The sequence below is a fragment of the Phoca vitulina genome, unplaced genomic scaffold (genome assembly GCF_004348235.1).
Source record: "Phoca vitulina isolate PV1807 unplaced genomic scaffold, GSC_HSeal_1.0 scaffold10, whole genome shotgun sequence".
Taxonomy (NCBI): Eukaryota; Metazoa; Chordata; class Mammalia; order Carnivora; family Phocidae; genus Phoca; species Phoca vitulina.
In genome coordinates, this window is record NW_022589713.1 from 25,808,008 (window position 1) to 25,834,769 (window position 26,762).

General features: G+C 41.6%; 1 protein-coding gene across 1 annotated transcript in view; it reads right to left on the minus strand.

Annotated features, from left to right (window-relative positions):
• COL6A5 (collagen type VI alpha 5 chain) overlaps positions 1-26,762 on the minus strand; it is an 88,472-nt gene that overhangs the window by 27,833 nt on the left and 33,877 nt on the right. Inside the window, exons 18-33 of the mRNA XM_032409212.1 lie at positions 26,160-26,225; positions 25,650-25,703; positions 21,692-21,727; positions 21,137-21,199; positions 19,611-19,673; positions 18,271-18,333; positions 16,887-16,949; positions 15,375-15,425; positions 15,218-15,253; positions 13,799-13,861; positions 12,486-12,548; positions 9,048-9,083; positions 8,895-8,931; positions 5,359-5,370; positions 2,611-3,098; positions 115-208 (exon numbers count right to left, since the gene is read on the minus strand). Coding sequence (XP_032265103.1) covers positions 115-208; positions 2,611-3,098; positions 5,359-5,370; positions 8,895-8,931; positions 9,048-9,083; positions 12,486-12,548; positions 13,799-13,861; positions 15,218-15,253; positions 15,375-15,425; positions 16,887-16,949; positions 18,271-18,333; positions 19,611-19,673; positions 21,137-21,199; positions 21,692-21,727; positions 25,650-25,703; positions 26,160-26,225 — 1,288 coding nt within the window. The remainder of the gene's footprint in view (positions 1-114; positions 209-2,610; positions 3,099-5,358; positions 5,371-8,894; positions 8,932-9,047; positions 9,084-12,485; positions 12,549-13,798; positions 13,862-15,217; positions 15,254-15,374; positions 15,426-16,886; positions 16,950-18,270; positions 18,334-19,610; positions 19,674-21,136; positions 21,200-21,691; positions 21,728-25,649; positions 25,704-26,159; positions 26,226-26,762) is intronic.

Sequence of the window (26,762 nt, forward strand, 5' to 3'; positions counted from 1 at the left end):
TGGGAAACTTAAAATAGAATCTATATTCAAAACTAGAAATATCTGATAAAGCCAGATTTAATAACTCACTCAGAAGGCATTTGTTTCTGCACAATAAATTCTCATGAGTCTTACCATAGCAAAGTGTACAGTGTCGAAATTTTTCTAATGGTTCATACTCCCCATTTGGAGAAACTGGGATCACCTGAAATGTTCCAGTGTTGTCAAACTGTAATGAAAAACAAGTATATGCTGATTTGTTCATTTTCTTTAACCATTATAAGGAAGCCATTGTGCGCTCTTGTGCGCTCACTTTAAGGATTAGTTTGAAAAACCCCTAACTAATCACCATTATCTTGCATTATAGCCCTTTGCTCTATTCAGTACATCTTCTCTCTTTCTTTCTCTCTCTCTCTCTCTCTTCCTCTCTCTCTCTCTCTCAGACACACACCATCCCCCTTTTATTCCAGACAACACAAAGAAGTATGTAAGGCAGGTATCAGCATCTTTTATTTTATCATGAGAAAAATATCACATGATAACCATCAGATTCACCCACTGGGGCAAGCATTAAAATCTCACACTTATTTCCAATTCTGAAATTCTTCACTGAATTGTACATGCTCCTTTTTTTATAAGATTTTATTTTTAAGTACCCCATGTGGGGCTCAAACTCACAACGCCAAGATCAAGAGTCTCATGCTCTACCAACTGAGCCATCCAGGCACCCCTATATTCTTCTGATTATGCGCCAGCTGATTATGTACCACACATCAGCTTCTGAAGTTGGATCCTGCAGAAATTTTACCTACATACAAGTTTCCCTTGGCCTCTTTAAGCAGTGATCCCAACTATTTCCACCCCAATGACACTATTTAGAAGAAAGTATATCTTTCAGATGTCAAGTGGACTTCTTCAATCACAAATTCTAATTTAAAATTTTATTTCCAAAGACAGTAGACAAAAGACACTAAGTCTATTCAAAATTCTTGGTAGTACATGGCCTGATTTTGTCTGTCTCTTGATTGTTTTTCTTGCATTAATACTTACTGATATGGGCAATATGTAGCATTCATTCATTCTCTAATTCACTCATTCATTCAGTGAGTCAATAGTTATTTATTGGGCATTTACTCTGTTTGAGGCACCATGGAAGGCAGATACTTTCATTACAATGAAAGAAACCTATCATTCCCAGCTGGTGATGAGGTATCTCTCAATCCACGAGGATACTCGTGCTTTTTTCCCTTCTCCCTTGGGAAGGTAAAGGGTTAGAAAAGTCTCACCTTGTTTTTCTGTAAAGCGTTGAGTGAGCATTTGAAAATACTTATAATTATTCAAGTCTTATAATCATAAAGTATTTATCGCATTCCTCACTATTTTTTCATGAAAATTGGATGCTTTGGGTATTATTTTGTATTTGACCTTGTTTGTCCCCCATGGAAAGACTAAATGCTGCCTTGGTAAATCAAGGAAGTTTATTCATAGGAATAAACCATATGCTCTTCATTCATTCATTTGCTCATTCATTCATTCAAAAAATACTTATTGAATGCCTGTAATGTTATAGGTAGTGTTCTAGGTGCTGGGGATACAGAAACGAACAAAGTAGATAAAATCTCTACCTTATAGTGCAGTAGGGGACAAATACCATAAAATGACAAATAAGTAATCTAGTATGTTGGGAGGTAATTATTTTTATAGAGAAAACTTTGACTTCCTTCAATCCTTTTTGTCAGTTTCTATTGTGACTCTCCGTGTGGCTCCTATTCCCAAAAACTACCTGGATGTGTCAGGAGCAGATTGATTCTCTTTGTGTTATAGAGGGCTTCTTTTTCTTTTTACAGTAGAAATACAGGTGTTTGTGTATATATCTAGACCTTTCTAACCTCTTGGATGACACCATGGCTTCACCCAGCTCCAGGAGCATGTCGTTCATGGATAATCTGAATAAATTTAAAAACAGTAGAACAGTAGATGGAGAAATTCTTCAGTTTGGGGGGGGAGAGGAAGAAACATAGGTTCCCATAAGAATCTGTCAATCCAAACCTCTCTTGGGTTCATATGTTCATTTACGTTAAATGTTTTACACAACATTAGGGGCTCAGAGATCCCCTAAACTTCATCCATCATAAGTTAAGTCCAGCTATTCAATGAGATATAGCAAGCCGATGACAGATGTGAGAAACACCTGATCTGCAGGCGGCTGGTAGAGCCCCATATTCATGGTCCGTTCTATCAGACAAACCTTAGTTCGAATTTTGATTTAGCCATTTATTAGCTGTACAAAATTGGAGAAGTCACTCAAACTCTCTGGGCCTCAGTTTCCTCTGTTTTAAATGGAGATAACAACAGCATTCACTTCAGAGGGTTGTGAGTATGTGTGTCAAGTTCTAGGGACAGTGCCTGGCGCACAGCTAGAGCTGAGCAAATGTGGCTACTGTTATCACTGACTACTGTTGTTATTAGACATTGGATTTCATGGACCCTGGCAACAATACAGCTGGGGAAATTGCAGAAAATATCTGTATCATGTATCATGTTATATCATGTATCCCACACCCCACCCTACTCCCACTAGCCCCATCTTACCATGTTACACATGAAGAAGTTGCCAAGGGAAGTTCTTACCTCAAAAGCCTCAAGGAAAATCCTTTCATTAAAAGCAAAGACTGCCAGACTGATATCTAGGGCACTGAACTCCATGGTGGCGGTGATGATGGATGACCGACTGGCCGCTTGTCCATTGCTGAAAAACACAGCAACTTTCCTCACGTTGTTGGCTCCCGCATATGTCCGCTTGAAAACGTTCCGGGCCACAAACCTCATTGCATTACCAATGTCTCGGGCTTCTGTGGGGGGTTGATATTTCATTTGGGAAATAAGCTGGAGGAGGTGCTTCTTGTTACGGTAGTCTGACCCGCGGATGAGGTAGCTGGTACTTGAGTCATAGGAAACTACAACAACTCTTGCTCCCACAGGGCAGTTACTTTCTCTGATGTTAAGGTCATTGACAATGGATTTGATGATTTCCCTCATTTCATTAAATCTCTGTTCGGAGATACCGTAGGACTGGTCCAGGGCAAATACCAGCTCTGTTGGGTACACTGGACACTTTTCTGCAAACATGAAATGCAGAAGTATGACGTTATTTCACTGATCAAAAGCCCTTCCTTTTACTCCAGGGGTGAGGCTGGTTCACACCAAGGGCTAGGGAGATGCAGGTGTTGCGTCCAGCTCCAGAACTAGAGGTATGCATAAGTAACTCTTTGTTCATGTGAAAGTGTTACATGAGTCTAGAGCATTCATATGCAGTGGTATAATACTCACACTTCACAGCCCTCAATCAGCCTGCTATTTAAAAAGAAATTGATGGGAGTATCTGGGCTGATAGAACAGTTTTGAATCCTGATCATGGTGGTGGTTACATGAATTTATGCATGTGTTGAAATGGAACTCACACACAAAAAATTATTTTTACTGTAAGTAAAATTTTTTTAAAAATTAATAAAAGGAAATGATAGCTTTGAGCGTTTTGAAAGTTCACTGTCTTCAAAAATTTTCAGAAATGATCTACTAATAACTATAGTCAGTCAGAAGATTTTTATTCACTTATGCAATAAATATTCACTAAGTAGCACGCTGGGTGATATGCAGGGTGACATGCATTGAGATACATGCAAAGATGACCCAAATTCAAGCCTGCCCTCAAGGAATCTATCCTGGAGATGATTGCTCCACGGAGAGGTACAGAGTGACTATTATTCTTCATGAGCATTTGGAGGACAAAGAGGCTGTTTCCCAAGAGAGGGGCCCTCAGAGCCCTCACAGAAGCTAGCTTTTAAATGAAAGCAAGGGTGGCTGGAGGAAGGGAGCAACATGACCACAGCAGGCTTGCAATGAGCTGTTATAAAAATGGGGCTGTTTGCAATTTCCAACTCAATGCTAATAATGTTCTGGTGATTGAACTTTAGGAACCTCATAGGGAATCTGCCCTATGTATCAAACCTAACTTTTCAAGGTGCTATTAAAGTCTGAACACAGGAAGAGAAAAGGGGATTATTTAAAAAACAAACACCCTCATCTACGTAGGCTGCTCTACTATCTTCAAGCTGGCTAACTCCCCAAGCACATTAGATTCTAAATATCCCATACCCCAACCCACTGTTCTCAGCAATAGAATAGGAGAGGAAAGGTTAATTTAGAGATGTTTTGAATCAAGGAATTTTACAGTGAAGAAAAAATATCAAAGCTAATAATGAACAGTAAAATATGAAAAATTAAGTATTCTTCCCTTCTTTGCCCTAATACTAAAAATTATTAAAGAAGCGCTAGGCAAGCATCTTCAAGACTGACCTATTGTCACAGATTCTCCCAGAAAGCAGAACCAGTTTCTATTTATTTTTATTTTCTCCTTTTCCTAGTGCCCAGCAGAGTACCTGATAAATTTAATTCAAATCCATGAAGTTTTATTGGGTACTTATATGTGTAAGTTTTGGGTGGTTTTTTTTTTTTTGTCTGTTTATTTTTCAGAATTAAACTTAATGATCCCAAATTTGGGATAAGGTCAAACTTTTGGGATGAGTCCCTATGGGTCGGGGTGCCTGGGTGGCTCAGTCATTAAGCGTCTGCCTTCGGCTCAGGTCATGATCCCAGGGTCCTGGGATCGAGCCCCACATCAGGCTCCCTGCCCGGCGGGAAGCCTGCTTCTCCCTCTCCCGCTCCCCCTGCTTGTGTTCCCTCTCTTGCTGTGTCTCTCTCTGTCAAAATAAATACATAAAATCTTAAAAAAAAAAAAGTCCCTATGGGTCTACTTCAGCAGGCTTCTGGAAGTCCAGGAGCTCTTGACGTTGACATAACCGCTTCAGCGGCAATGGGGTCCAAGGGATCTAAGGTGCCATGCAACAACCACTGCAGTCCAGGCCCCAGGAAGACCATCCACAGCAAGGTCAGGTGTACAAGAGGTGGGCACTTGGTGAGATGAAATATGTGTGTGGGGGTCAGAGGAAAAGAAACATCACCGGTCCAAGAAGCCAGTGTCCACAGGGTCAGCAACAGAGCAAGAGAATGTGGTCATTTGGAGCCCTGTCCCTGAATTCCCCAGCAATGCGGGCCTACTCCATGAAGAAACTGAATTGTGAAACTAAGACAGGACCTAGAAAGCACAATAGTGTGAAGGGGCTTGGGGCTGGGTGTCACCATTTTACCATTGGGTAGAAACATGACATTGACAACTACAGCCATAATCACAAAACTGAAGTGTCAGCATAGAAGGAAGAAGCCCTTTTTCCCATGGGGCTGAGAGTTTCTTTCAAATGGGTCTTGTCAGAATGCAGCTAATTACTTCAACCAGCAACACAGTACAGTAAGAATACTCACCTTTCCAACAAGCTATAAAAAAGAGAGAGAGAGAGAGAGAGAAGAATCTGTTACATTTTTGGCACACAGACAAAATAATCCCCCAGAACAAAATTTCAGCAAACCTTAATATTTGTTTGACTCTACTTGCAAATGAGGCTAATTCCTAAATTACAGGAAGTCAAGGTTAGAGGCCTGAGGAACACATACACCGAATTTTATTAATGGGTGAACCTTCCTGACCTTTTCTCCTTGTGAACCATGGCCAGCAGACTTCAGCACAATTTCGGTTGAAATCTGAAACACTGATCACTTGTCTTAGAAGTAGAATAGATGAGCCTCAGATTAAAAGGCAAGATAGCTCAAATTCAATTTGTTTTTTCTCTCTTCTTATAGTCTTGAGAGTCATTCAGCAAGGCAAGGCTAAAATATGGAGCTTATTTTCCTTGCACCTTGGGAACCTCTCTTTTCCTGCAGAAATGTGGGGATTTCCAAATAAACTTGGTCTCTGCTAAAAAATACAGCGCCTGGGTTTGAGTGATCTCTGTATCTAGAGAGAGGAGGGAAGCCCCCAAGGGTTTCTCCTGAGCAAAACAGCATCTGGTTTTTCTAAGTGATTTACTCTATAAACAGGGGACCAATCAGAGGGAGATGTTGGTAAATCTTTAGAAAGCACTGACCGGACAATTTCCTTGCTCATGTTTCTCAATTCTTAAAAAGCAAATGAGTCACTCCGATATAATAAAAGATTTTATTAGCACTGGCAACAACCTAGCCTCCACCCTGCTGTCCCACAGCTCATGCCCTCTCACGTCACCCCTATTAACACCCTTTGACTGTCTTAATCCTGTGGCTGCTGAGATGCTAACCGCCAACAGACAGGACTCAGAACCCACGGCCTCCTCTGCATCTCAAGGCCTGCAGCAGATCCCTTTTTCTCTGAGAACCTCCATTTGTCCACCTCCAACCCAGTTGTGAGGCTAGAAACCCAGGCTCTGGAAACGGATGCACCTGTCTGGGTTTGAGTGTGGCAAAGCTGCTTGACTTCAGGGAAACTACTTGATCTCTTTAAGTGTGTTTATTTTTCCTAAAAATCTTCTTCACTTATGCCCCTCCCTCCAAAATTCTAATCATTTGAGCCCTCCTATTTTATTTGCAACTGGTGGATTAGCTGCTAAGGTGTGCCAATCAGGGCTTTGATCATGTACCCGTCTATCTATCGGGTTATTGTTCCTGTGTTGATGGTCTTTTGGGCTGACATTTGGAGACTAACTGCCTTACCTGTGATAGTACCAATGTTTTATGGTTAATTGTTTTGTTACAGGATGTTTTGCAAAAGTCACTTCTGCAGAGGCTGCTAGGCGAGACGCTGCTGTGGGTTTTGTCTAAGCTGGTGCAGTTTCGTCTTAGCTGTCCCAGCTCCTTGTTTTCTTGTTGGGGACCCTGGCCCTGACTATGTAACTGTCCAATTAACTCCTAACACAACCACCCCCACTCCACATTCCCCTCAGCCTCCTAGAGCTCTTATTTTATTCTGGGGGTGGAGTCCCAATCACCAGCTCAGGACTGGGGCCTCACCCCAATGTTGCAGGACTAGGGTGCTGCAGGACTGAAAAGCAAACTTGGTAGACCAGGAGTCCAACCCCACAGGGCCTTCGTGATGTCACCTATAAAGTGGGGCCCTCTGAATTAGCGCTAAAGAACTGTCATCCAAATCCCATCTTGGTTCTGAATTCTAGAGTTCCATGCTCCCCAACCAGCACCCTGTCTGGTTACAGAACCCACACGCCCCTGGCTCCCTAATTTCCTGGCTAACTCCTTTCATTTAGTGTTGGAAAATTGTCTTCAAATCCCTAACCCTCCACAGACCAGTATTCACCTCCCCCACAACTTCCTTCCTCTTCGTTCTTCCTTGGGAAGATATCTGTTGATTTCCTGAGAAGAATTCCCCTCCCCTCAATGGCTCTCCCTCTGTTCTCCCCCCCAGGACCCCAGACCCTGGTTCTTACTTCCTCTGTGTGCTGGAGAGCCTTTCAATTCTCAAGCAATGTCTTTCACTTGGGTCCTCTCCCTTTGAATCTTCTGTCCCTTGGCATTTCTTGCTTTTTTTTCAAGCTACCCACATTTGCTGGACTTCCCCATCTCTGCAATGCCATTTGCTGTCCTTTGGCCCCACTCTTTTTGCTAAGATGTCTTCCTGAATTCATCCCTTGGGTTTCTGTTTCTTTCTCTGTAGTTTCACATCCTTAGGACCTCACCCATCCCTGTGGCCTCAAGGACCACAAGTGTGTGAGTGACTTCAACATCGCAGTCTCCTCCCTTGATCCTCACCTTTATGACAGTCCATTTATTTAGCTGCCTGTAGATAATTTAGGGCCCATACGACATCCCCCTACCTCTAAAATGTTTAAAGTCATCCTATTTTCCCACCAAGTGATTTCCCTTCACATTTCCTCCTGCCTTCTCATCCTCAGTGGTCCTAAGCCTCTCCTGCTCTGGCCTTATACTTATTTCAAACTTTTTTTCTTTTTGTTCTTTCCTTGCCCCACACTTGCAATGATTACATCTTTATCCAGTCTCCTGTGGTAAAGTCTCTCCAATTTTCCCATCTTACATTCTTCTGACTCTGATTGTATAAGCATCATTATAAGTCACCATGGAAGCATGAAAAAAGACAGATCACTTAAAATTCTACCACTCTAACAAAGTAAGTTGTTCATTTTTCTACTTTTGCTTCTAGAACTTTTTCTGTGTAAATATTTACCTATATGTAAAAATAATGAGGATCCAATTTAATTTCCTGCTTTTTAATGACAATATTATTTATATTCTGATTGAGTCTTCAAAAAAACCAATTATCTGCTTAGCATTTGATCAGAAGATGATGCACTATAACCTAATTATTCTCTAAGTGCAAATAGTCTAAAGGTATATTCATTTTGCTCTAATGAATAATATTTCAACAAGCATATTTGCATATAATTTTTCTTTCTTTTGTTTTATTTCCTTGGGATAAATTTTCAGAAATGAGATCACTGGGCTTCTTCTACCTCACTTCCCTTTCTTCCTAACCAAAGACAATCTATTTGTTGACTTCTGCTTTATTCCTCTGCTGAAACTATTCTTTTGCCACTCCCCTATCACTTCGCCATAACTGAATTCAAGTACCCCTGTCCAAGGAGACTTCATTTACTAAGTAACTAACTGACTAAACCCAAATCTCCACGTTCATCCCTTTAACACCAGGCCCTTGCAGACCTTTGTACAAAATCGTGTGAGCTAATTCACACACCTTTTGAGTTGGATTCCAATTGTTTCCCATAAGCACATTTTCTCTCCTATATGAGTCACACTTCTTGAGTCTTTTACTTATACCCCTTTCCCTCCCATCTTTGATGTGAGCTGTTCCTACAGCAAGTACTCAGGACAAGCCTGTTGCAGAGGACACATGCCACCAGTGGATTCAGCTTACTGATTCTGCATACCCACATCACACTCATCCTAAGTGCCCTCACCAATCCACCAACCCCCTCGTCCCATGACACACAGATACTCACGACTATGGTCCCGCATGAACAGGATCAGATCACATTGCTGTAAATAAAAAAAGAGAAAGAGAACAGAAACATGAGCACAGTGACCTCTGAGGGGCCATATTTATTTGCCAGTGGACTGGTTAGGTTTTCAGTTGTGAATAAGGAGATACATACGGAATATACAGGCTTCCCCACCATGCCTTTCATGCCCTAGGAAAACAAAACCAGAGCAGGTTATTGGAATGTGAACTGGAGTCTTTAGTGACAAAACAAGAGTAAAGAAAAAAAAAACAAACCTCATTCTTAAAAGCACAGCTGGCAGAGAGTGGTTAAAGTATTCCTGAACTAGGAGATTATGATGCTATTTCCCCACTTAAATCAATGGTGTAAACTTTGTTTCAGTGTTAGATTAGTTAAGCTAATGTCTGCCCAGAGTGAACTGAATTACTTTTCTAGGTGAGAAGAAACAAAAGTATTTCTTAAAGATGTTTGTACTAAGGATATAATACTTAGAAGGTACTTCTCATGAGAAAACTTGAAATGTAAGCAGCAGGCTTCCCAAAGCATGCCACAAGGAAAGGAATTTATTAAGAATTCAGAGGTACAGATGTATTACAAATCAAGGAGTTTAAAATGCAGGTGGTAGCATACACCTCTACATATGTGAAAGAACCAGAGATAATTACGTAGCAAGATGGGCATTATACAAAAGAAGAGCATTACACAAGAGTAAGCTCATAAATGCGGAGAGGTTATAAACAAAGGAGTATGCATAATTGGCTGAAATGAATCAAGGAAGCTTCCTAAAACAAAAAAACAAAAAAACAAAACAAAAAAAAACAATGCTTTTTTCACAGCTTGAACTTTTTTTCTCTTTTCCCCTATCAGGATCAGGCTTCTCCTTGGCAGCAGTTCTTTTTTTTTTATTTTTTTTTTATTTTTTTTATTGTTATGTTAACCCCCATACATTACATCATTAGTTTTAGATATAGTGTTCCATGATTCATTGTTTGTGCATAACACCCAGTGCTCCATGCAGAACGTGCCCTCCTCAATACCCATCACCAGGCTAACCCATCCTCCGAACCCCCTCCCCTCTAGAACCCTCAGTTTGTTTTTCAGAGTCCATCGTCTCTCATGTTTCTTCTCCCCCTCCGATTTCCCCCCCTTCATTCTTCCCCTCCTGCTACATTCTTCTTCTTCTTTTTTTCTTTCTTAACATATATTGCATTATTTGTTTCAGAGGTACAGATCTGAGATTCAACAGTCTTGCACAATTCACAGCGCTTACCAGAACACATACCCTCCCCAGTGTCCATCACCCAGTCACCCCATCCCTCCCACCCCACCCCCCACTCCAGCAACCCTCAGTTTGTTCCCTGAGATTAAGAATTCCTCATATCAGTGAGGTCATATGATACATGTCTTTCTCTGTTTGACTTATTTCGCTCAGCATAATACCCTCCAGTTCCATCCACGTCGTTGCAAATGGCAAGATCTTATTCCTTTTGATGGCTGCATAATATTCCATTGTATATATATACCACATCTTCTTTATCCATTCATCTGTTGATGGACATCTTGGCTCTTTCCACAGTTTGGCTATTGTGGACATTGCTGCTATAAACATCGGGGTGCACGTAGCCTTTCGGGTCCCTACTTTTGTATCTTTGGGGTAAATACCCAGGAGTGCAATTGCTGGATCATATGGTAGCTCTATTTTCAACTTTTTGAGGAACCTCCATACTGTTTTCCAGAGTGGCTGCACCAGCTTGCATTCCCACCAACAGTGTAGGAGGGTTCCCCTTTCTCCGCATCCCTGCCAACATCTGTCATTTCCTGACTTGTTAATTTTAGCCATTCTGACTGGTGTGAGGTGGTATCTCATTGAGGTTTTGATTTGGATTTCCCTGATGCCGAGTGATATTTTGGCAGCAGTTCTTAACATGTTCAATGCACATAGGTCTCTTTTGGCAACTGGTGAATGTTAGTAGGCTGGCTCCAGAAAATTCTATTACAGGCTCACACTCATACAATTTCACTGGCCTCAGAAGCTCAACCAGGGATGTCAGTGTAAGAACCCCTGTTCTAAATGACAACTGGGTCATCTGTCCATCCGTCTATCCATCCATCCATCCAATTAACAGTTAAATGTCTACTGAATCCTGAGGTGGCCCATTGTGTACTGCTGGTGTTATCCAGAAATGTTGTGGCATCTATAATTCTACCCATTGGGAGCACAGGTTCTTCCTGATCAGAATCAGGAAATTACATATCTCACTAAGAAATGAAGAGTCTCAACTTTCCTTTTGTAAGTTATGGCACAAGACAGAAAAGAATGCACAGCCATTTAAACAGACAGAGGAACAGTTTCTGGCTAGTAAGTAAGAGTAGGCAGTCCACATCTTACAGAGGATCAGAGCTCCAGAGCATCTGTCCTAAAGGACCGAGTTAAAGAAGAACTTCAATCAAGTTCTTAAGCAGAGGCTGAGGACTGAGAGCCCAAGACAAAGAAGCTGATCTGATTCTAGCAGACCAGCAGGCAAAAGAGAAAAGCCACATTCTGGTAGACCAGCAAGCCCAGGACAGTGAAACCATGCTCTAGTGGACCAGCAGGGCCAAGCACAGAGGCTCGGAAGACGTGGGACCCCCACATGAGAACTCCAGAATCTGGAAAGGAGATAAATCCAGAGCAGATCAGTATGACTCAGAGACTAGAGTCTCACCCAGGAGACTACATATTCACCAATTCCTTAACATGAAAGGAAAAAAGATGTATTAGAGTATCCTTTACAGCCAGTTGACTCTCATTCTATTGTCATCCACTGAACATCCATGCTTTTGTTTTCTCTATCAGGTCCCAAGTTAAAGAACTCCTCCAGGTAGTCACAAAACACTCAGAGTGCACAGAACAAGATAATCTGTTTTTCCACTCTGTACACAATGGTTACTGCGCCTCCTACATAAACCCAGGTGCTGGCAACTTTTAGTTCTTACCTGACTATGCTCATCAGGGGAGAGAGATGTGTAAATAAATCATTATGGTAACAGGAGAAGCACTAAAATAGAGACATGGCACGTTCATCCCTGGGAGATGTACCTGACTCTGCCTGGGATTGCTTCCAGAGGTGACATTTCGCTTGCACTGGAAGCAGAGTGCGAAGCTGTGGTTATATTTCCAAATCTCTCTGGAGTCTATATTTTGAAGTTGGGAAGGCAACAACAGTGATTTGGAAAACTATCAACTTGTCTTGCATGCTGGAACTTCGCCAGGACACCTTTATGAAGCTTACACATTCCCATCCCTATTTTTAAACTTTAGTAAAAAAAATAACAGTAACAGCTAATATTTGCACTGAACTTTATCATTCACGAGGAGTGCTCACATTTGAGAATGCGGTCCTCACTGCTACCTTTTGAGGTGGTAGGACAGGATATGTTGTCCCCATTTTAGAAGTAAACTGAGAGAACAGGTGACCAGCCGAAGGGCACACAGCCAGCAAGAAGCAGAATATGGACTTGAACCCAGTGCTCTGAGTTTAAAATCTGTACCCCTTTTGGGGAACAACCTAGAAACTAGTATAGGCTACTTATTTCTAATGGTGTACTTACTCTCCATCCAGGAGGGCCTGGGGGTCCTGGAGGTCCCTCTTCACCTTTCAGGCCTATAGTGAGCTGCAGATAAGAACATGTTTTAGTTTCCACACTGTCTATCCATGGAAACGACCTCAGTTTTAATGAGACTTTATAATTAAAAAAATTTTTTTAAAGATTTTATTTATTTATTTAGAGAGTGCACGAGCGGGGGGCAGAGGGAGAGGAAGAGAGAGAATATCAAGCAGATTCCAGGCTGAGCACAAGCCTGATGTGGGGGCTTGAACCCACGACCCTGAGATCATGACCTGAGCTGAAATCAAGAGTCAGACATTTAACCAACTGAGCCACCCAAGTGCCCCTTAAAAAAAAATGTTTTTAAAGAAAGCAACTATTAATTCAACTCAAGTAAATTCCTTTTCTTGTAATATAAATAGCCATTCTTAACCACTGGAAAACCTCCATTTCCCTCGTAGACCCTCCATTTAGTGACATACTTTGCTCTGGCACTGGCTGTACATTTGAATCCAAATTAGTCATAAACTAGGATTGGTGCTAAAAAAAAAAAAAAAGCAAATATACTAGGGCACACAGAGATCTAATTAAAAACCTCCCATCTGCAAAGGATCAAATCAAAGAATAATTCTCCACATACATAAGAGGACATGGGTGGGCTGCGTCATTCCCATACTTCAAGGTGATAGATACGGATGTTAATGAAATTTATCCAGCCAGATGGAAAATATATGTTGAACTGCATCTCTTTCATGCTGATAATGACCACTGATATTACATTCACACTTCAAAATGAAAAGATGCTTGTCTCAGCGTTTTGTTTTTTAAAAAACTATGACATTTTACTCTACACTTGGTTAATTAGAAGATCTCAACAGCCTTCCTTAAAACGAATGCCCTAGATGGCCTTGGGTATGGGTAGTGGAACTGTCAGGAAACTCTCAGGAACACAGCGGGAAGATGTCAGCTGCATTTCCGCTCAGAGTTAATATTCTGGGCTTTAATATGTGGCTTAGAAAACACTGGGAGGCACTGACATTTCTTGGAACAGCCAGTTATCAATCCATAAATCTTTAAAATAGTTCAGATTCATGGAACCATAGAATTTTAGAGCAGAAAGTGATCTTTGGTGTCAAGTTCAAGTCTCATGTTATAGAAATAGAGACCCTGAAATGCTGTGGTGAAGGTCACAAAGCCAGGGAGTGGCATTTCAGATGCCCTTGGGTTAGAGCAATAAACCACATTTATTATTACAACATAAAAGCCAGAGTCTTCCAAAGAAACATTTATTATTTCTGGAATTATAGGCCACTTACTGGTAATCCCCTAAATCCTTTGGGTCCAGGACCCCCAGGAATTCCAGGATCACCAACAGCACCCTAAAGATTCAGATATAAAAAATCAATATATTAAAATATTTGCTATAAAAGAATAAAAATAATTCTCTCTAATCTAAAACCTAATTGATCTTATAACTAGACTATATATTAAACATTAAATGTCACCTTCCCCTGTTGCTTGGAACTAGATTATTGATACACTTAAATATTCCCCAAACTATTTTTAATTTTCTAAGAATACAAATATTTATGCATGAATATCAAGGAAATGGCTGCCCAATCAGTTACTAAAAATATCTAAAGAAAAAATGCTTGAAGATCAGGAAAAACATATGGAGTATTAACTACAGAAAATACTAAATAATTACTTCCTAAATTCATGAGTCATTTCTGAAAAAGCTGAAGGTAAAAAAAAAAAAAAATTTGCTCTGACCTTGGTGGGAAATGAATTTTAGCGCCTATTTATCAAAAAACAAATTTCACATTTATCCTTAAACTGAAATATGCTAATTTTATCCCTTTATCAGTAAATTAGAAAATTGGTCTTCTACAATGAGAACTCTTGTCCTAACAGTTATTTATATAGTTCCCTCTTGCACTCTTCTCTAGCTAAGGAAAGAATCTCTTCTGGTAATTCATCCATTAAAAGCACTTTTAAGAGGATTCAAAAATTGGCTGTTTTCCTGTAGTTGATTTGATTTGCTTGGACATTCAATTTTTTGTAATCCATATTTTGTATTTTAATTTGAGCACCAACTATTGGAAGACACTCTTCTGGACAGGACACTTAAAAAAAAAAAAAAGGAAATCTTATCCCAGAATTCCAGTGTATAAGAACAGGAGCTGCTCGGACTGAAATGGAAGGTATATCTAGTGGTAGAGCACAGAGGTAGATTTCAATCTGGGAGGCTATGAGGAATTCTGGATACTGTTTGCTCGGGAGAGGAACATGAGTAGGTTATTCTGTCGAAGACACCAAGTGACAGCGGTGTTTGGGACTAACTGAAGCAGGGAGAAGGTGGAAATGGAGACCATGAGAAGAATGTTGTCACCTTCCAGGCAAGGGCAAGTGAAGGCCACAATGATAGAACAAACAGCAATAGCTGAAGCCAAGAGTTTGGAATAAGATTCCCGAGGCAGAGAAATCAAGAGGACAGAAGGACTAGACTTGAGAGGATGTCTAGAGGTAGGAGTTTCAAGACCAGGGACATCAGGCAACGAAGGACAGGTCAGTCTTTTCCAGTTTAAAGATCCATAGTAGTTAAATATGGTCCTTTACTCATGAAGCCCTGGCAAAACAATTGCCCTGCTTTTTTGTATTTTTTCTTTAACCTTAATTCTCAAGTAGAAAGTTAAGGTCATGGTAATTTCAAAACAAGGTCATGTGCACAGTACCTTTTGTCCCATATCTCCAGGGAAACCTCTTGGGCCCTACAATTTGCAGCAGAGAACATAAATAAATCAACAGACCACTTCTGCAGTATGATAGTTTCTTCTTATATTATTTAGGTTTATTTCATCAATTAAAGAAATAATTGCTTTCCATATTTACCTTTATTCCTTTTCGTCCCATATGACCATAGCCTGGGATGCCATAATCTCCCTGTGAACATACCAGTTCATTTTAATTTCTCAAAAGTGAAATTTAATTGCAATCTATACCGGTAGCAGGAGAGAAGCACTGGGGACTTCCAGTGGAGGGGGCCTTATCAGTGACCTCGAGCTCTGGGGACATGCACATTGCTGGGTTTTCCTCATTTCCTGCTATATGCCCTGGTACTTTGGCCAGCTCCGCCCTGCAAATACTGCAGAGGGCAGAGGGATGGTCAGGACCAAGGGACTCAGCGGCAGTTACTTGCCTGGAACACTGGAGCTGATTCAAAGGACATGCTGAGGAATTTCCCCAAAGAAGAATTGCTAACGGCTGATAGACATATGGAAAAATGTCCTCCTCACTAGTAACCAAAGAAATGCAATCTGAAACAGTAATGAGATGCTATTTTTTGTTAATTGGTAAAGATCAAAAAAAGAAAGTGACAAAGCCCACTGCGGGTGTGGATGCCCTGAAGCGCACGTTCTCTTATGTAACACATGGGTGCATATATCATTTGAATATTCCTGAGGCCACTTTGCAAAAGAGTTCAAAGCTTAACTTAAATAGGCACATATTCTTTGAACCAGTCATGCTACTTCTGGAAATTTCTAGATAGAAATTATGATTTTGTCTAAAAATTTAGTTAGATACAAGAATGTTCATTGCTGTGCTGTTTATGACAATAGAAAATTGAAAACAAATCAGGTATTCAATAGCAAGAGATTGGTCAAATGAACTAAGGTATACACATTCAGTAGAATATTTTGAAGCTTTTAAAAGTGATGTTTAGGGGAAAATGTAATGACATGGAAATATGCTCATGATACACTGGTAAAAGGGAAAAATTGAGTAGTTTTTTTGGTATCTCCAGGATGTTAATAATATATATTTCAAAATAGTGAGATTATGGGTAATTTTTCTTCCCCATTTCCCATCTTTTATGCTTGGTAAATTTTCTACAATATCTATATATAACACTTATAATAAACATTATTTTTGAAAAGAAATGAAAAAATGTTTCCTATATTGGCCGTTCCATGGACAGAGATGCTGGTACGGCCAGAGCCACTGGAACAGTTGGCTCATTTCTTGGCTCTACTCCCCTCTTCTTGTTGTTGCCTTAGAGTTTTGCAAGACAGGGAGAGAAATGGGTAATGCTGTTTTTCAACTGCCATGCATCTATATGGCCATACTGGTTGTGAAAATATTGAAATGTCCTGCTGTAATTTAACCATTATCCTCTCTGCAAGCCCCCCTTTCCCTCGAGCTGTTTTCCCTTGCTTTAACAGACAGACTAGCTATAGAAGGAGAGCTGCAGGGGGTGGGAGTATGTCCCTGCATCTTCCTAGGAGGTCCTAAAATACCTTTCAATACCCCAGGTGCTTAGGCTGATGGCATCAGTCCCCTTCTCTTTACCACAGAACTGAGCACTTGGAGCAGTGAGAAGTTAAGGGTCCTAAAACGTCATACCTGTCTTCCTCTCTGTCCGGCTTGCCCCATTGGCCCTGGATCTCCAGGAATTCCAGGTTCTCCCTAGTAAGTGAGACAAGAAGAGCTTCAGACCAGTAAAATCAAACGTGGCTCCCACCATAGGAAGTTGAGATGGGGAGACTCGAGTCTCTCAGTGAGGGTTCAATGCTCAGCAAGGAGATGGGGTGTAGGAAACCAGTAACGATCTCCCCAAAGGTAAGCAGAAAACTGCATCACAGCCCAAGGCTGGGCACAAACACCGCTTTCCCTGGGGGATGGGAATGACTGAAGGAGAAGGCGAAGAGTGGAAAATCTACTCCAGGGAAAGTTGATTCATTGGCTGATGTGTTTGCCCATCCAAGGATTTACTGTCCTGGAAAATAAAATGTTGAACAAGATAGATGTGGGTCCTGACTCACCAAAAAAAAGTGTGGTTGGAAAGAGAGACAATTAGACAGGCAATTATAAACTCAGGGGGCTACGGCAGTGAAGGAGAGGGGAATCTAAATTGGATTTGGTGGGGCTAAGGAGGCGAGCTGTCTGAAGGAAAGGAGCAGGGGCGCTGAGGCTTGACAGCTAAGTTATGTGAGCCAGAAGAAGGATTGTGGGAGGAGTGAGGATGGTCTGGGTAGAGGGAAGGCATTGGTGGGAAGCCTGGGGCAGGCGTGCAGGAGGGAGAAGTGCTCTGAAGCCTCAGAACTAAACAGGGTCAGAGGGCCTTCTAAGCTACTTTAAAGTTTGGAAATTTTCCTAAGAGCCACAGGGAAGTTAAGACCGGCTGCATAATTTGTGGGGCTCAGTGTACAACGAAAGCCTAGGCCCCATCCTCAAATACGAAGACTTTCAAGATGGTGACAGCAGGACATTAAACCAAGCATGGGGCCCTTCTGAGCTCTGCCCCCAGTGTGACCGCACAGCTGCCCGGCCCACAAAGCTGGCCCCGGAGCAGGGAGCCCCCGAAAGATTTGAAGCAGGGGAGTGGGATTCTGAATGGGCCAATAGTCTGCGATCTGACAGACTCCAACAGAGCCGCTTCAGAGACAGTAGGGTGAATTAGAGAACTGTATGCACAAACAGATTTGAGTCTGGACACCGCTTATCTCCCTCCTGTACTCTGCATTCAGGACATTGGGGAGGTGAAGAGATTTTTCAGAGTTGTTTCATGTCTGAGATCACTGTGTCTCTCTTAGTGAAATGGGGCCATTTCAGGGAAGAGATAAGCAGTTAGAAATTCTTTGCTCAATGGGAGGAAAAGAACATATCAGCAGAAAGCCGGTGGGTGGTTGATGGTGCCTGGATCATGTGAGGAATTAACATGGAAATCAAGAAAAGAAGGGAGGTACTTTTTTCTCAGTATTTGACATCTTAAAGAGATAACACTTACTTTTTTCCCTGAAGGCCCAGGACTTCCAATGTTCCCTTTAGCTCCCACTGGCCCAGAAGAGCCCTGAATGAAATCACGAGACACATATGTTGGCCCTGTAGCAATTCTTAGAAAACCCATTAGATCAGTTTTGCTTTTCTTCATGTCATTTCCAACAGCTCCTTGATGCCTCCTTAACAAGAGACCCAGCCACCCAGGGGAGAGAGACATCTGCACGCAAAACAGGTGACTCAGGGTACAGTCCTGGTTAGAGGACCACAAGTCTTCCTCTGCAGGGATACCACTGGTCCATGTGGGGCCTTAGTGAGAAATAGAAAAGGTGCCCTTGACATGACAAATGTTAGTTCTAAATGCCGCAGATTTGTTATAATGTACCGATTTTTTGAGAACGAGACATGGCCACTTGCGTGTACTACACCATGCGCACGTCCAAAGCAGAATGTGTTTCAGTCCCAATCTGCAAATGGGCAAAAGTATCTTCCACAAACATGCTGGGACCATAACTGGGCAAACACAGGTACTCCTTGCCTTCTGAGCTCCTGCTATCAGAGCTGAAGAACTGAACAGATTCAGAACATTTTTCATAGGAATCCCTCACCATCCGAACTCGTATTACTCATTGTCAGAAACTCAGGGACCAAATAGATTCAGAGGGTGAATTCAAAGCTGAGCTGAGGAATCAAATCAATTTGGGTAACAAGGGATCTTTGTAGAGTCAATTTCAAATATCTACAGTCAATGGAGAGACGCATGGCACAGATAGATTTTTAAAAGTCAGAAAAACCAGAATAGTGTGTTGGGATTTGAAATGTCCAGAAGTCAGCAGGACTTGTATTCTTCCAAATGCTTTCTTCAGGCTGATGCAATGGGTTTGTACCTTCCCAGTAAAACCCAGTGAAGGAGAGAGAGGAGGGCTTAAGAGACGTGCAAGGAATCAGAGCTATGCTAAAAACCTGTCCCCAATTTTTTCCCCCAAGTCTGTCCCAAGTTTTTGTTTTTAATAAATCAAGTTTTCTTTTCTTTTTTTTTTTTTTTTTAAGATTTTATTTATTTATTTGACAGAGAGAGAGAGAGCACAAGCAGGGGGAGCAGCAGGCAGAGGGAGAAGCAGGCTTCCTGCTGAGCAGGGAGCCCGATGCGGGGCTCGATCCCAGGACCCTGGGATCATGACCTGAGGCGAAGGCAGACGCTTAATGACTGAGCCACCCAGGTGCCCCTGTCCCAAGTTGATTGAAAAATAAAATACCCCATATGTAGATAATATAAAATAAACTGTATAGGAAGATGTTTTTGAAGTAAGAGGAAATGGTGTTGCTGGAGACCATTCCTGGGTCACTCACCTGAGGTCCTTTATGCCCCTCGCTTCCCTTCTCTCCTTTCCTGCCGGGAATTCCATTTAACCCCTTTTGTGGTAACAAAAGAAACATAGTGCAATGAAGCAATGAAAACATACTCATGAAACACGTCCACAGAAAAGCACTGGTCCAACCCTTCAAGTAGCCTTTTAACTCTGAGGTTAAGCCTATCTTACAATAAGAATGAAGAGGAGGCCCAGACTCAGTGGTACAGATCTCATCAAGGAATTCTTGCCTGGGTCTAAGATCTTCATCCCACTCTGACAGGGAGAAATGAAAAGGAGACCAAAGGGAGAAATAAAACCCTTAGAAGAAGGAAGGAATTCGTAAACAGCAGTCAGATGGATTCCTTTGTTGGGGCAGGTTACCTGGGCCAGAGTCCTCATCGTCAATGTGTAAAATGGAGAGCAAAGTTGTTTCAAGTTCACACAAAAGGACATTTTAGCAGAGGAATTTAAGCATATTTTCTACTATATTTACCATCAAATACATGTATATATACTATATTTACCATACAGTACACATACAGATCTTTCACATAGAAGAAAAAACTAGAGGTGCTGATAAATTTTCCCACTACCAAAGCACCAGCTATAAAATGGCCCCAGCTGCCCAGTGCAAATGGTGGTTGCACCCACTGGACTAGCCTTGGTTCACTCCCTAAGTATCAAAGGGACCCTAGAGTAGCTGAGGTAATGTTACCCCTTCCCTACAAAGCCTGGGGATAGATCTAGACTGATCCCATGGTTACTCAGTCTAAAGGATTTGCTAGCTGGTGGCTTGGTTCAGGGACCCCGGAATCCTCAAGAGAATACCAAATTCTACCTTAGTGTGAATCATCTGAAACTTCCTAGAAGAAAAATGAACTCTTGAGAAGGTCTTAGGTCTATGCACACCTTCCAGACAAGTTCTGGCTTATAGTGGGCTCCATAAGGTAACTAAATACTCATGTATTACAAAGCCATTATCTAGGGATGACCCCAGCATCTTTCCAACATGAAAGAGAGACAGAGATGTCCTGACTCCGATACTCATATCAGTAATGATATGACCAAGAAAAAAATGGCTCATGTAAAGCCCCATCAATAATATTCTAAAAGCACACTCACCCCCTGTGAATCAGTTTTAGATGAGTTGAATAATAGTTTCCAATTCCTAACTTTCCTTCATGGGATCTGTGTGCAGGGCTTCAGTTAATAAGGAAAACCAATTTGTTGATCCTGATACTCATTACTAATATAATATTAAGGTCTTAATAACTCATTATTACTAACAATCTGATACAATAGTGGTGAGCACAAGAGCACCCATTTCCTCTATTCAAAATAGGAGCAGGTTTGATGGAGAAAAATCACTCTTCCATGTAGAATTCCAGGAACATGGTCCAAGGAGGAAGGCGAGAGCAGATTAAACATTTCTCAGTTATTTATGTTTATACAGAACTACCCACCAACTTCCCATCAGGATAACTCAGCATTATATATCAATATTTACAAAATTCTTCAACACACCTGTGGGCCTTGTAATCCGTCAGCTCCCTGGGTACCTTGAGGTCCAGGATCTCCCGGCTCCCCCTGATGAACGAGTTTTCAGCGTTAACACTTTCTCCAGTCTCCATATAGATTCTCTCTTTATACTATCTAGTACTATAATATATGGTACATGGGTACTATTTTGACTGAATCTTGGCTCACCACTTACTTGGTCTAGGATTTTATTCATTTCCATACTAAAAAATGAACACAAGATCATTTCTGACTCTAGTAAAGAATTTCACTCTCGTGCAGTCGATTCCCAGCGTGGGCGAAAAGCAGTCAAATGGACAGCAAGTCCTCTTGTCTAGGACATGTCTGTGAAGGGGGTTCTGCCTTAGGTCAGGTCTGTCCAGTTCCTGGCAGCTGAACTGACGGACCCTTGTGTTTCCCCGCATCAGTGGGGCCATGTCTAGTGCTCTGCACTTCCTACAACGTCCTTGTCAAATGCTCATTCATTCCCGGGGCCATCTGCATATGAGAAATCTCCTTGGAACCATCTACCACGGAAGGCAGGAAGTAAAGGGTACTTACCGAGACACCTGGGGGCCCCCTTCGGCCTTCCCTTCCCTGGAACAGAAAAGGCAAAGTGTTAGTGTTGTGTATGTATCCAGATGGAGGGTTCTTTAGAGGCAAACCAGCCTGTTTCATTCCCTGACAGACATAAGTAATGAGTAGCTCACAGAAATGGCTTCCCCGAGGCACTTTCCAAAGACAAGTTTTCACACTGGGCACTTCATTATAGACTAACATTTGGGGGATTGATTGAAAGCCAATCTGAAAGTCATTGCAGATCCAGCTCCAGTCTAACAGCCTCTGACAATTATTCGGGAGGCTGTTTGGAGAATCAAATCATTCTGAAGAACCTGTCTTCTATCTTTCCCTCTTCAGCAAATCCCACAAAGTACTGTCTGCTAATCAGAGCTTCCTACGTGAGAACAAGCTGTGTCCTCTCCAACCCTCTCTGTCCGAGGCCCTGAAAGTATCTTAGCGGAGAGTAAAAATTGTGAGATTCAGTGCTTCACTGGCCCACTGAGGTTTGTTTCCACGGAATTCTACAAGAAGGAAATGGCTGATGGGGTCTGCTCAACTATGTGGCAGTCCAATGGCACTGCCATGCTCATCTGAGAAAGGGGCTGATCTCTGAAGCCAGAAATCTGCCTGCACTTAAGCAGAGGTGATTTCCATGTTGCCAGCTCAGGCTCTCCCCCTAGTGGCTGCTTTGCCACACCCCGTCCTTTCCAGACCGTGATCAAGGCAGATGATTCAGATCTCAGATCCTAACTTCTTTCCCCCTAAACAGCAACAATAAAATCTGTACCCTCAAGCCCCCCCCTCGCCCCTGCCCCTTTGAGCGAGCTGTGGAATACCTCAACCATCAATTTACTTTGTATTGTGATAAACAACTATGATTACTTTAGGTACAAGACAAAGACTTTATTTTTAAAATTTTTTATTTAAATTCAATTAACTAACATATAATGTATTATTAGTTTCAGAGGTAGAGGTCAGTGCTTCATCAGTCTGATATAATACCCAGTGCTCATTACATCACATGCCCTCCTAAGGACTTTAAAAAAAATTCTATGAATTATTGAACACTGCATCTGACACTAAGGATGTACTAAATGTTGGCTAATTGAATTCTAATTAAAAAATAAAACATTGAGGGCGCCTGGGTGGCTCAGTTGGTTAAGCGACTGCCTTCGGCTCAGGTCACGATCCTGGAGTCCCGGGATCGAGTCCCACATCGGGCTCCCTGCTCAGCGGGGGGTCTGCTTCTCCCTCTGACCCTCTTCCCGCTCGTGCTCTCTGTCTCTCATTCTCTCTCTCTCAAATAAATAAATAAAATCTTTAAAAAAATAAAAATAAAAAAAATAAAAAATAAATAAAAAAATAAAACATTGAAAAATAATAATAAAATAAAATAAAATAATTCTATTCATGCATTCAGAAAGGTAGCCATGGAAATTATTTGAGAATCAGTTTTCTTTCAACTGCATACCTTCTAGAGTTCCTTCGAGTGAACTACCTGACCAAGTATCATCTCCACCAGGTTGGCTGATGATAGGAATTCCTCCACTGGGGTTCTGCCCCCCACTCAGGGACTCTCCTTTCAAAATGCAAATGCCCTCTGGGAGAAGTTACCCATTGTACCTTGTCAGCTCTTTGTACCTTGATGTGACTATAGAGCTCTTGACATATGAAAGCAGGGAAGAAATGGCAAACAGAAGTTGAGGCCACTGTTACCCTGCGGTGTCATAATTCCATTAAAAAGGGTAAAAGGACATTTATTCCACATCAGACTATACTGCACAATGTTTAGGGATGTGTCTTTAGAAGTCAGGCACTCTTGAGCTCAACATTGCCCCTTAAAGCCTGTGTGGCCCAGAGCAACTGTGCAATAAGCCTTAGCCAGGAGGTTAGGACCCCAGACTCTGGAGTGAAATGGTCTGGGTCCAAACCCCAGTTCTGCCACTTGCTACCTATCCTGATCCTGGGCAAGTTGCCCAAGGGTCCTTGAGTATTCTCATCTGTAAAATGGATATAATAACAGTATCTACCTAGTAGGTTTGTTATGAGGATTTAATATTTGAAAGTGATCTGATCAGGACGTGACACAAAATAAATGCTACGGAAGTATAAGTGCTATTATTTATAAGCATTTGTGTGTGGTAGGCCAAAAACAAGGGGCCTGGAATGTCGTTTCAGGTCCTCTGGTTCTCAGTACATCATGCCACTGTTTCGGCAACAGATGGTACAATTGACTTGCACAAGTTGGAATTCTGTCACAGAGGAGGCGATGTCTTACACGTTTGCTTGTGTTCTTAGAACCTGTCACCTACTTAAGATCCTCTGACCCTCAGAGAGAATTCTGGCCTTCACTGGAAAGGTGGGAGACGAGGTAGAAAAGCTTGATGCTGTTTTATATTCACATTGCCTTGTTCAATTCAGGAGAAAAGTGGTTACAAAGGTAGGAGCTGCGCAGGGATGTGGATGAAGATGGGAGCGGGAGGCTGAGAGCCTCCTGTCTCTGAACTGACTTAAAGTCATTGGCTGGTTTGTCCAAGTAGTAATCCCCGACCCCACCCCTAGCATCTCTTTTCAAAAAGTGCTTGATTGATGGTGACAGTTACAAAGCTCTCTCAAACTAAGAGTATTTTCTCTTAAACCAACAAAAGTACCTATTTATCTTTAAAATTCATTGCATGTAGGGCATCTTGCTGCTCTGCTGCTTCCTCCAGTTAATTTCAATTCTCTTGTGTGGAGAGAGGGCAAAGTCCCAAAGAATTTTTACCAGAAGCACCGGGAAGCCTAAGCCATCTGACCATAGATCTTATCCCTTAAGAACTATGATTTAAGATAAACAAAGGCAAGAGGAATTAAAACACATTTCTCCACTATCTATTCCAGAGAGAAAGGCAATCAGCCACAGCCTTCAAAGTGATGAGAAGACTTCAAATCTGTAATAGAAAAGCAAGCCAAGTATTTTCAGTTCCCTCTTGAATAAAGCTCGGGGCCAAATAAATCTAGGGCGCTGTGCATTATTGTCTTTTTATAATCTCCATTCTGAGGGCATGATAAAGGGTTTATTTTTTTAAGATTTTATTTATTTATTCATGGGAGACAGGGGAGGGGGGAAGAGGCAGAGGGAGAAGCAGGCTCCCCAAGGAGCAGGGAGCCTGATCCCAGAACCCCAGGATCACCACCTGAGCCAAAGGCAGACACTTAACCAACTGAGCCACCTAGGCGCCCAATAAAAGGGTTTCTAACACATTGGAAATGTCACCTCTCACTTCAGTAGTCCACAAAAAGAAAAATGATTTCTTGGTTGTTCCTTAAAAAGAAGGGGAAATCCAATATCCCTGTTTTAGGCTTAATATCACATGAGATGCTATAAAGTTGTCCTAGGGTCTCGAGGTTGCCACAGGCTTGGCCCTAGTCACCAGTGTTTTGGTTAATTCAGGAAGAACTGATCTGTAACTCTTCTTTCCCATTGGCAACATTTGAAGAGAAAGAGAGTATGTTTACCCAATTTTCTTATAGAAGCTCAAAGATGCTAAGCTGCTGGAGGAGGGTTTTCATGTTAAAGGCACTGACTCTCTCCAAAGACATTCAAAAGCTTCTGGAAGATGGAAAGAGGAAGGCAGAGTGTCACAGAGGTTCTCAACAAGGAGTGATTTTGCCCACCACCCCCCCCCATTCCCCACTACCCTCATCCCAGACATTTGGCAAAATCTGCAGACATTTTTGTCTATCACAACTTTGGGGGAGTGAGCTACTGACATGTAGTGGGTAGAGAACAGGGATGCTCTGAAACATCCTATAAAAGCACACGATAGCCCCTCACAACATCATCTGGCCCCGAATGACGATAGTACCAATGTATCAGCCCTGGACCAGCCAACTCTGCAGTGGCAAATATCGCGAATGCCTCCGTGGCACCTTCAGGTGATAAGGACAGAAAATAAATGTTCACGGAAATACTTACCCTACTTCCTCCGGAATTAGGATTGCCTGGTGTCCCTTTCTGTCCAGTTCTACCCTAGAAATACAATTGTTTCCCCAAGATTGTGAGGCACAGGATTCTGAATAACTACATCAGCATAAAAACCTCATGCACTATTAAAACAGCAGAACAAATGTGTCATGCTAGAATCTTTGTGCATATTAACACTATTGGGTCCGTATCTATTAAAGAGGAAAATGGTATAGAAACATGCACTGCTAACTAGCAGTTTCCCCATATAATATCACCTGCCAGAAACTTAATAATTTTACCCATGGAAGTGTAACCTACTACAGATGTGTCTTGTTTTCAGGACATAAGGCTCTTCTAAATGGGACCTTAGGGGTGTTATTCAATTATAGAAGAGTTACATATTTTACTAAGTAATTAATTTAGACCTTATGAAAGTCTCAGCTCAGTAACAGAATTAGTCATTCATACATATGTAAAATAGATCTATAGATTCTATGTCTGTAAAATAGATCCAATTACTTGTCTTCCTTGTTCTCCTTTGGAGCCCTTTTGTCCTTTGATGTTACTGTTTTGTCCTGGATTGCCCTAGAGGAAGATTTAAAAAGTATTTTAGAACGAAGAAATATCAGCTTTTTTTTTTTTTCAAATACCATGGTACAATATTCAAGTAGTAAGCTAATTTGGGTTAAGTAAGGAAGGGTAAGAGAAAATTCAACGTATTTGAAATTGATAGATTTTTGAAAAAATGAAAATAATATTTCCCCAAGTTTGAAGAGGGTTTGGTGACAAATGAAGCGATAAGAGTGTTTGCTAAAGACCGCCTGCTGACACCATGATGATTTTCTCTTCTCTGTATTGGCAGCTTCACTGATGCACTAGTCCAAACATGCTTATGCTACTCCCTTAGAGATGCAATAAGATTCCTTTTTAATCAAGTCTGCAAATACAGAATCTGTAAGATTAGAAGCCCAATAAGCAAACTTATGGAAATTTCTCCCCAAAAGGAACCTGAAAGTCTCAACATAACACTAAGGATGATTAGGATGGAACATTTCCCAGCTCCAAATTTCCAATATAATCAGCCAAGATCAGATGCACACAGATTTTTTTTCCCAAGCAGTT